Source organism: Chenopodium quinoa, unplaced genomic scaffold, assembly GCF_001683475.1.
Source record: "Chenopodium quinoa cultivar QQ74 unplaced genomic scaffold, ASM168347v1, whole genome shotgun sequence".
Taxonomy (NCBI): Eukaryota; Viridiplantae; Streptophyta; class Magnoliopsida; order Caryophyllales; family Amaranthaceae; genus Chenopodium; species Chenopodium quinoa.
Window position 1 is genome coordinate 1 of NW_018744014.1, and position 11,269 is coordinate 11,269.

At 34.2% G+C, this 11,269-nt stretch overlaps 1 protein-coding gene and 1 pseudogene across 1 annotated transcript; both read right to left on the reverse strand.

Annotated features, from left to right (window-relative positions):
* Positions 1 to 483: 483 nt before the first annotated feature.
* On the reverse strand, positions 484 to 5,923 carry LOC110690212 (annotated as a pseudogene).
* Positions 5,924 to 7,721: 1,798 nt separating this feature from the next.
* Positions 7,722 to 11,050, reverse strand: LOC110690211 (chalcone synthase 3-like). The gene is made up of 2 exons (XM_021867045.1): positions 10,793 to 11,050; positions 7,722 to 9,151 (listed from the first exon to the last, which is right to left on the reverse strand). The coding sequence occupies exons 1-2, from the start codon at positions 10,944 to 10,946 to the stop codon at positions 8,163 to 8,165; spliced, it is 1,143 nt and encodes a 380-aa protein (XP_021722737.1). The 5' UTR covers positions 10,947 to 11,050; the 3' UTR covers positions 7,722 to 8,162.
* Between the last annotated feature and the right edge of the window lie 219 nt (positions 11,051 to 11,269).

Below are 11,269 nucleotides of genomic sequence, written 5' to 3' on the forward strand. Positions count from 1 at the left end.
TAAAATAACAAAGTAAACCCTATAACACTAAGTGAGTAACCCCATAATGCTGACCAAATAACCTCTTTAACGTGACCGAGTAACCCCTACAATGTTAGGGTGGCTGGGTAGTGTTAGGATTTTTTATAAAATTGTTTTTGAACCAACCAACAAGCGACACGTGGCAGTGTAAACCCCACTTAACAGATTCATGGACGAAATTTGTTAAGTGGTGATAAAATCAAATTTTCGAAAAATTTAAATGTGTTCAAAATTAATTAATTAATTTTTTTTTTTGGTGTTAAAAACCATTTTCGGGTTTTTTCCTAGTGTTAAAATCTAAATTTTCCTAAAAATAATTTCAGTTAGGCAAAAATAAGGTGAAGAGTATAGGGCTAACACTAACGAATTATCCCCCATGATGTGGCCACACAGTGTGGCCAGCCACGTATAAGAATTCGCATTTCTCATTAATCTAATACGTAAAAATAAGTAAAAATAATGTGAACTAAACATGGCATAAGATTTTGTATTGTATATTTGGTTATATGCATACATGTCCTCAAAGTTGCTTAAGAAGTTGGATTGCTTAAGGTGCTGCTCTACCCTTTGATCAAAGTTTAACTATCATGTCAAACATAATTTACTCCAATTTTAGTCATAATAAAGTACAAAATTGATCAGAAACTTGTGATGAATATCAAATAGCCCAGGTACATACAAGTTTATCAATCTTCAGGTATAGATGTTCTCCAAATCCTCTGATAATTCACTGAGTAAAAATCTTGGTCTATGCTGCTGGTACAGAATGATAACAGGAAGCACTACAAGGATATGGACACTCAATCAACTTTGTCACCTTTCGTTCAAAATACCAATCACCTACAGCTTCTGCAACAGTCTGCAAGATACACTTAGTATTATTACTAGTTGATCATCAAGGATAAATTCAGAAATCCCAACAAACGCGAATTAAGCATGCAAAATCATATACTAAGCAACATCGCTAATCCGGTTCACATTTTGGGCTAATCCGGATTTAAGGCTCAGTTCTTGGTGATATGATCCTGATTGGTATTCACATATATATGCCGTGACAATATAAAAAAGGGATTAGATAAATATAGTGGCGATGCTTCTGTATTAGTGAAACAATGTACTTACTAGTTACTATCTAGATTCATATGTAAGAAAAAACCATGAAGAAAAGACTGTTCAAGTACCTTGTTTTGGACTCTAGGGGAGTCGATGTCAAACCAAGTTTCCTGATATAAACTTTGGCCATGTGCAAAGCATGAATTTATGAACATTCCTCCCCTTGTTGAATGTGTATAGAAAGAGTACGTAACCTCAAGCATTTTCTGTCGAAAATCTGAAATACGGTCTCAGAAATTTTAGGTCCATTATTTGGCTGATTTTTTGCATATAATTTACAGGTTTAGCACTTTAAGTTATACCTTGTAGTGTCTGAATTTGACTGTCAGTGCAAAAAGTTACGTTTTTCTTGCAATTATTCCATTTTCCTTTCCGATCAGCTAAAGATGGTACCAAGATGTTGTGAAACTGCATATAATCAATCCCATAAAACCTTTTTCGAAATATTAAGTTCAACCTAAGTTCAATGAGTTTATGAAAATGATACAGTTGTACAGAAGCTAAGAAATGTGAAAGTACCTGCCACGTATCGTATGCAGAGGTTAAGATGAACAACGGAGTCTTGATGTAACTCAGAAGATACTGTGGAAAGAACCACTGATAAAAAAAAAAAAAAAAAACAATAAAAAAATAAATAAAAAAAAAAATCGAGCCATATATCAGAACCTTTTAATAATGTGAATCAAATTTCAAGCAATTTGCATAATTATATTTTTCAAGCAGTTTGCAATATCATACTTGCTTAGGATCGCTTTGAGAACTGGTGCACTCTTGATTCAAAATTCTGTTCTACTCCTTGAAGAGAAACGACGTCATGGAATAAGGACCTAATTGTGTCATTGTGGGCTACATCTTTTCTGCAAGACAATTGACAATCATCTGAAATCAGAAAATAGATTATGGCAGGGGAAAAGAAGGCTAAAATATACAGGACATGAGTAAAAAGATGGACTCACATGTCTAAGAATAAACCAGCATCACTGATACATTTGACAGTAGCGTTTCCTGGAAGAGACCTGGAGAAGTTGTCGCAGTGTAGAAACACTGCTAAACCCCCTGCTGAGTCCCCAGAAAGCAAAGCCTGCAGAGTGTAGATCAGAGTACGCGTATATGTCATATAATGCCTACCATTTACACAACCAAGAAGATTTTTACAGTTAATCTTAGAATTTTATGATTTTATCTCAGCAATATACCTTCTCTGCATGTGCCAACCCTTGTGGAAGAAGATCAGAAATCATTGCCTGCCAAATTTTTTGCCCTCTAAAGTAAAGCGATTTGGTCTGTCCAACAATGTTAATAAACATGCACAAAATAGACAGAAAGAAAAGAAAATCAGTAACAGGAATTGTGAGATCTGAATAGAAATCAAGCTGAAATGCATTTAGTCGTTTACCCCATCTTCATACTTGGAATTGCCAGCTAAGGAAGCTCCATCACAGTATCTAAGCAAAACGCGGTTCCAATTGTAGAAGTCTGTTATCAACATTATTTGAAGCATATTTATATTACATTTACAATTGGAAAAACAAAAATGACATGTCTAAGATTAAATCACTTTCACGTCTTTGCTTTTAGTCACAAGTGATGAAAAGCTCATTCCTATGGGCCGAATCAGGATATGTTTTCACATAGAACATGTTCATTTTAGTAAATAAGCTTGCAAAACAAGTTCATTCCAAGAACCTGGCATATATATATGTACATTATGGGTAGAATTGGAGCATGATCATATTACACATGGTCGAATTGAAGAAGGATTTTCAACAAGCAACTTTGCAAGGAACCTTACATGGCTTGGATAGGGATTATTATTATAATATGATTACAATGCTTAAAAATTATCTTATGTGATTAGGGGAAAGGTAGGAGATCTCCACCCTCAAAGTGTCCCGGCCAATCCTTCAATCTCGGACTAGGCAAAGGCAACCATAGCTCATGGAAACTTACCATTAACAATGAGTATATTGTACATACTTATAATATATATAGTCCCATGGGACAGAAATTAATCAATAATGCATAGCATAAGCTTAGCATTCCTCATAAACCAAGCAAGCAAGCAAGCAATTAAGTTAAATAAAAATACAGAAATATTCACCTGGGTTGTGGGAATCTTTTGTTGCTTAATATTCCAGGAAAGACCCTTCCCTTAGCCATGTAGTGTGAGGAACCGCGACGAGTTTTTAGCCCTCTCCAAGCAAGATTTTACATCATTGCACCATCCACCACCCTACCAAAACATCAATGTATACATCATCATATACATTTAAACAGTGACCAATCTCAATTGTCAAAGCTAGTAACACTATCAAATTTTTGCTTAATAAGTACCAATACTCTTACTAATTCCAATCTTCATTTCCGAATCCCCAAATAAAAGTCTAAAGTCTACCAAATTTTTTCACCATGATTGTTAATTATTCTCAATACGTAAGAAAAACACAAATTATTAATTCCTCTATCCCATAATAAAATTTCACTCATGCTCATGTATTTTTTTTTTCTTTTTCTTTTTCATGTACTTGTTATTTGTGCCTCACGCATACTTCTTGTACATTTCTTCCTCTCATTTCTAAATTCCCGTGAAATTTGACAAATGGGAATATTATTCTGGGACAAATGGAATACAACAAATGTTTATGATTTTGTACCATTTTAGTACCTATAATATATAGTTATTTCTTAGTAGACAAGCAAATCATATAAAAACCATTCAAATCATGATTTATTATCATTTTAGTATGATTCTGAATTTCTGATCCAATATTTGTTATCGATCTCAATGTGGAAGCAAATTATAATTATTCTCAATCAAGTAGCAACTCATCATTGTAAGGATTTCCACCTTAAAGTTTCTCGTATCAAAATTTCAACTACTGTATAAACAAATTATTAAAATTTGTTCTAATTACTCTTTACTCTTAAATCTCTAACACATAATTAATTAATGGAAAATTGACAAAATTCACTATTTTAGACTTAAGAGTACCATTTTTTTATGAATTACCTCAATGTGCAAAAGCCAATTGTTTGTTCCAGAACCGAATCCTTTGCTGAAATGATATGCAGGTAAACTCCCATCCAAGCAATCTTCAACCAAATAATAAAAATTATTTCACAATTTTAGTCACAAAAAATAAAGTACTCACATAATTTTAAGCGTTATTAATGTAAATTAAAGACTTACATGCTCCAAGATCTTTGGCAGTAGTACTTTTTACCAGCGTAATGTCCACGAAAAGTTGAGAGGGTGATTGTGAGTAAGCACACCACTGCACGAATGTTAGCAGAACAACTACGACCACACTTAGCCTCAACACCACCATTTTTGTTACGTACAAAAACAAATCTCTTCGGAATTAAAATGTGTTATGAGGAGAAGGAAAGGACGGATTGAAAGGTTAAAGATGATTTATTAAATCAAATCAAGATCCGCTAGAGAGGAAAACTGGAATGAGTTTTAGTGTCTTAGTTCCGGGAAAATGAGATGGAAAGATAGGAGGGAAATCAGAAATACGGATACACTTTAATTCTAATTTAAATTTCTAGCCTAAGATTTGGATTAGAGTGTGAGAATGACTTGAGTAATCATCAATAACTATACACTAAGTACTAAATATATATATTCCCATCCATTATCCTATAGTCCCGCCCTCACTTAAGATAGCTAAATTAGACATGTTAGATTAGGTATTGTATGATAAATTGATAATAGGTGTTTCGTACGTATTAAAATAATAATAATAATAATAATAATAATAATAAAAAGGCAAATATTATAAATATTAAAGATATACAAGAGATAGCTCAAATGGTTAGAGTTTTCTCCCGATTTCAAAAGATTTTAGTATCAATTCTCAATCTCGCCCTTTGGTCTCTAAACAACAAAAAAAAAAAAAAAAAAACAAAATTTGCTTTAAGTTTGAAATTTTCTTATTTAGAAAGTAGTGCATTTATAAAGAAAATAGAGCAAGTATTTTACTCGGCCTAGCCCCTTTCCTCTGCTATCAACATGACCAATACCCGACGATCACCAGTTCACCACCCATTCTCTTTTTGACCACCGCGCAGCCCATCTATTTAACAAGAGGCAAAAAGAAAACAATGCAGCTTTAGCCATAACATTATAGGTTCTTAATGAAGAGGCATCATAAGATCAAAGCCCAAACACAATTATATATAGCATCAAATCCCAATCAAATGGTTAAACTTTTTAGCTAGTCCAAAATGCTAGTATCATTATACAATAGATTAGCAAGAGATTCAAATTAACAAACAAAATTTAGTAATTAGTTGTATACAAGACTTAAGAGCATGCTGAAATCAAGATCATAAATACTTACATAATTGCAAGTAAAAACAGAGAAATATATTGGAAAAAAAAAAAAAAAATTCAAAATAAAGTGGAGAATGAATGGGTTTTTGGCAGTGAGTGGTGGAAGGTGGGGAATGGGGTGGGGATGGAGAAAAGCGAGAGATGGTGGATAAGGATTTTTATTTTTTCAAAAGCTAATCATTATGTGACATGTGGCAGTAATTATCAATCAAAATATTGGAATCCAAAGGATTTTACTACATGCTTAGTAGGTGGAGATTGACTTTTACTCTCATTAATTATAGGATACTAAATTTATTACGAGCAAGAGGCTCTAATTTCTTCGCTAAGGGCATGTTCCGATTTAATGAAAACAACTAAACTAAATTAAATTGAATTGAATTAATTGAGAGTGAATAGACCTGATTGAGAGTTAATTGAACTGAATTAAATTGTTTACAAGAAAAGGAAATTACTAAACTGAACTTAATTTAAATGAATTGATTGGAGCTGAGCTGAGCTAAATTGAAATGAACTTAAATTAAGCTGAACAGCCGTAAGTTTTTTTTTTAGTTTTTTTTTTCCTCACAATACCTCTAACATTATTTTCTATTTGACTGATAATATATATACTTATTAATAAGTTAAATTTATAATAATTAAATATTAATAATATTCATTAGGACAATTCTAATAAGTACCCACAAATACTATTGATTCTTATGTATAAATCATATACATTAATTAAAGTGAATTAAATTAATAGGACAAAAAGTCCAAACGTTTTCCAAGCTGTGGGAGGGGGTCGATGTGGATTTCTAAGCATCACCTCCTCCACTTTTTCTTGGATATGTATCAACGGTGTTGAAGGATACTCGAGAGACGACCTCAGTATTCTCTATATAGAGAGCTTGGAGCCAAGCTATCATAGTGTGTAGACGTCCCACTTGAATTATTCTCTGACTGACGAAACTTCTTGACTTAGTAGTCCATCAATCTCTCAGAAGCACACATGGCAGCAACGAGGGTGACAAATTTCTGCCTTAAAATCTCTAGATGCGCCCATTCTTTTAACCCATTCACAAAGTTGAACACACGATCTTTTTCATTTATGTCGGTGATGTCCAACATTATCGCCGAGTAATCCTTCACGAAGTCGCGAACAAATCTCTTTTGATGGCACTCTTGCAACTTCATCCGAGAAACAAAGCTTGTGTTGTCATGTAGAATTGTTCTCTGAGTTCCTCTTTGAACTCCGACCAATGTATCAATCTTTGTTCTTTCTGCTTCGATGTCTACATGCTTGGTGTACCACCAAATCTTAGCATATTCGAATAAGTACATGATGGCAGTATCCACCTTCTAATCGTCACTCGGGTGACATATTCAGAAATACTGCTCAATGTTGATCGAAGAGGAAGTTGCATTGTCAACTTCTTTGACATCTCTAGCGCCACTGTAGTCGAGAGGTTTGATCATTACCGCTTTGCGTCTCTGCCCACTGACCACTGTGCGCATTTGGGTAGCACTTTTCTCAAGTGCTTCATAAGCTTATCCTTGAACAAAGTTCAATTGTTCACGAAGAGCATCTCTATCCTCCATAACTTTCACAATTTGCTCGGCTTGCTTGTTTACAATGACTTGGAGCTAGAACCACTCATCTGCTATTTTCTCGAGCCAACCGAGTCTTTCTTATATAAATTCCATCTTTGTGTAGCCCTCCTTGGTGCCTTCACAGGTTCCTTACAACGAGCATTAGACCAGGGCTCTAATACCAAATGTCACGATCTAGGAATTTAGACCCCGAAATGTGTGGTACACTCTAGCCTTTTGGAGACAAGAACGCTAGCCTTGTGCGGAAGAGGGCTTGTGTGCACAAAGCAACACAAGCGGGCAATTAAATATCAAGAGTAATCATGTCTATCTGGTTGACGGAGTGCGGGTGGTTAAGGCTTGTGACGGTCGATACTTCAAGCCGGGCACAAGCGGGTCCGAACTACAAGTTCGTAGTGCAACAAGTTGGTTTGGAGAGGAGCTATTATGCAAGTAAGACACAACATTTATAAATGTCTAACAACAGAACAAGTATAAAGTCAAGGCAACACTTGGTATAAGGCTTCTTGATTTCATTAAACATTTGCCCTTTAAAGTGCATTGTTTATATTTTATTGATCTTTCTGCTTATAGTTAGAAAGTTTATCTAGCAATACTGAAAAGGTTCAAGCCATTGGAGAAGGTGATGGAACGGAGATAATGTTGATCGGACTTAGGGTTAGATTAGAATCATGGAGGAGCTCTCTAAGTGGGCCGACACTGAGAAGGAGAGATAAAGAGGTGAAAGTTTTGAATACATGTAAGCTATGAACGGCTGGTTGAGAATGAGCTTAGATATATAAAAAAAAATTAATATTTTAAAATCAAATAGAACGGTTAATTAAGGCGTTCGTCGTCACATTTAATTAAAAAAATAAAGAAATCAAATAGAATGGTTAACTAAAGAGGCGTACTATATGAGTCAACATACACAACGTCCCTCTAACATAGACGTGACATAGACATGCAGCGTGCTATTAGCGGTACCACCTTTTAAACTATGATACATTATTTATTTTCTAAAATAACATTGCAAAAGAGGTATTTGATGAAAATGTATCACAATAATACATTTTATCATATCCGAATGCATTCAAATGTCATCGTAGCTAAATAGTTAATAATTAATTGGCATACTACGAAGAACGATAGTTTCAACTGTAATGCCTGGACCAAAGGCAACAAGCACACCCCATTCACATCCTTCTCCAGTAGTTGATTTGCCCTCTTTCAATGACCTCTTACTCATCTCATCCATTACAAATATCACACTTGCACCCCACATATTCCCATACTCACTTAGTATGTGCCTACTAGTACTCAGCTTGCTCGTCTCGAGTTCAAGTTTGGCTTCCACCTTGTCCAATATTGCTGGTCCTCCAGGGTGAGCAACCCAAAAAATTGAATTCCAATTACTAATCCCAATATGATCAAACGATTCACTTAACAAAGTTTGGATGTTTTTAGCTATAATTTTGGGGACATCGGGACTTAAGTGAATGGTCATACCAATCTCACTAAGGCGAGCTTGAATACCATCTTCTGAATCTGGTAATGTAATCTGCCCGGCCGAAACAAGCTGAAAGAGGGGTCGCTCACTAGGCTCATCAGGATCAGTACCCACAATCATTGCCCCGGCGCCATCTCCAAATATGGCAAGTGACACTAGGTGGGTCTCGCTTGGGGCATGGAAACTAATGGCAGTACTCTCTGAGCAAATAACCAATACACGAGCGCCACGGTTGTTCTCAGCAATGTCCTTGGCTATACGAAGGGCTGTACCGCCTGCATGACAAGCACCTAGAGGCAGGATAAATCGCTTTACCGTTGGCTGGAGGCCGAGAAGCTTGGCTAGCCGAAAGTCGGCCCCAGGTAAATCGAAGTCCGAGTTAGTGCCAAAGATAAGATGGGTGATCATTGACTTGGGTTTTCCCCACTCTTTAATGGCCTTCTCAGCAGCCTCTTTCCCAAGTTTGGGAATCTCATTAGCACACAGAGCTTGACGAGTTCCAATGGAAGAAGCATTATTATCACCTAAATGAGGATTTTCTTTCAAGATTTCTTCATTCATGTAAAAGTGACGTTTCCTTATCATAGATTTATCGCCTGCATATGTAGCAATTTGCAATTTGAGATTAGGACAATGTGCGTTATTAACTTTTAAATAAGGCGGTATAGGGCTATGGGCCGTATGGGTATACAGAGTTTGATCCCTCTGTTTAATTTATAAGTGGTCTATTGGGAGTTTGGTACTATTTATTATTTCCTTATTTCTTTTTAATTAACACATTTTTTAATCAAGTTTACCAATATACAAATTCAATAATTAATATCTTTAATTACTGATAAGCAAAATTATAACTCTTTCGTCCCTATTTGATAATCACTTATTCCATTTTTGCTATCCCAAAATGTTAGTCACATTTGTTTTTTTTCAAGTACCATTAATATTACTTTTTTACCAAAATTCTTTTCAATTTGCAAAAATATTTGTGCAAATTTAAGTTTTCCACTTAAATTTTGTTTTTCCATGTACTTTAATTACTTTTTCTATCTACTTTTTTGCATACTCAATGTAAATTTACCTTTTTAATGTATTTTTGCTACTTCTTATTAATTTTTATTAACTCCCGTAAAAATTGCCCAAAAGTGACTATTAAATAGGGAAGGAAGGAGTAAAAATTAATGTTGATATTTTGAAAATACACATTGTAACGAATCTAACAAGATTCCACTTGACCATATTTTTCTTCACATACAAATCACAAAATTATGTCAAAGGGAGGTAATAGTCTTGTGGGTACAATTAATTAATTCTTGGAATCGTCTCAATAAGTATATGAATTATACATAAGATTTTAATTTTTTTTTTTTTTTTTTTGCGAAAAACTACTTTATATACATCAAATTTTGTGAAAAACTACCTTATAAAAAAATGTTGTAATAAACCACCTTATAAAAACTTAATGTTGTAATTTGCTACCATGTGCTTAATTTAACAATGAAAGAGAAACGAAATTAGGGGTTAGGAAGGGGCTATGGAGAAATTAGGTGAAAAAAAAAAGATTAAAAATGGGTAATTATACGTCTCTTATTCAATGCAATAATTCGGGAAAAGATAGCTTTTTACAACATTTATTTAAGTTTCTTACAACATTTATTATTTGTAAGGTACTTTTTATACACCCGTTAACAAAAAGGGTACTTTCTTACACATTTTTTTTAACTAGGTAGCTTTTCACAAAAATTGACTTGTATATGGTAGTTCTTCACAAAATGGAAAAAATATAGTCTTGTCTCTTGTGGGTACAATAATTGTTGGATCGTCTCAATAAGTATATTATTATTATTATTCAGTTGTTACTCCCTCCGTTTCACTTTGTTAGTCCTGGAACTGGTTGTAATTTTTCTAGATTTTGAAACCAAACAACATTGCAAACCGCGCATACAAATCACTTTTATAAACTTCTTTCTTAGAGAAATAAATTGACTCTCTCAACTTAGCTCCACATGCTTGGAAAATGGTTTCAAATAGAGTAAAAACAAAATTGAGAATAGGGATGAGATTAGCGAGATTTTTCCCACATGACAATATTTTCCTAACGTTATAAATCATTAACACAATCAACATGAGGGTGGGTGAATAGTGTAAATTTTAAATGTTACCTTTGAAAAAGAATAAAAGATCAAAATAATAATAAGAGTAAGCACTTAATTAATAACAATAACTAAAGAAAGAGGGTATACATATGCGCTTGAACTTGGCCTTAAGATCAGTCAAATGATCGCTGTTTGTGGTACGGAAATGGTAATCTGGATAATCAGATTGATACATTACGTTTGGAGGGTTAGCAGTGCCAATGGCGAGGATTGTGGCAGGGTTCATTGATGCGGATGCCATTTTTAGCTGGAACTGGAATAGGGTTAGTTTAGTTGATTATGAAACAACTTTGTTGAGGAATGTGTTTTACCTAAGCTTAATTGGTTTGTATATCCTCACTGAATGGTACAGTTTATATAGCCTAAAAGATTTGGTTTGATTCCTTCTAAGGTTTTCATGTTATTAATGTCATTTCTTGAACCGTACGCTAATTCGAAATTATTAATTGGCAAATTTTCCATCATTTAATTAATTGCCAAATTTTCCATCATTTAATTAATTGGCAAATTTATACTCGTATAAGGTTTCACAACTACCTTGAACAAAATCATACGGTTGGGGAT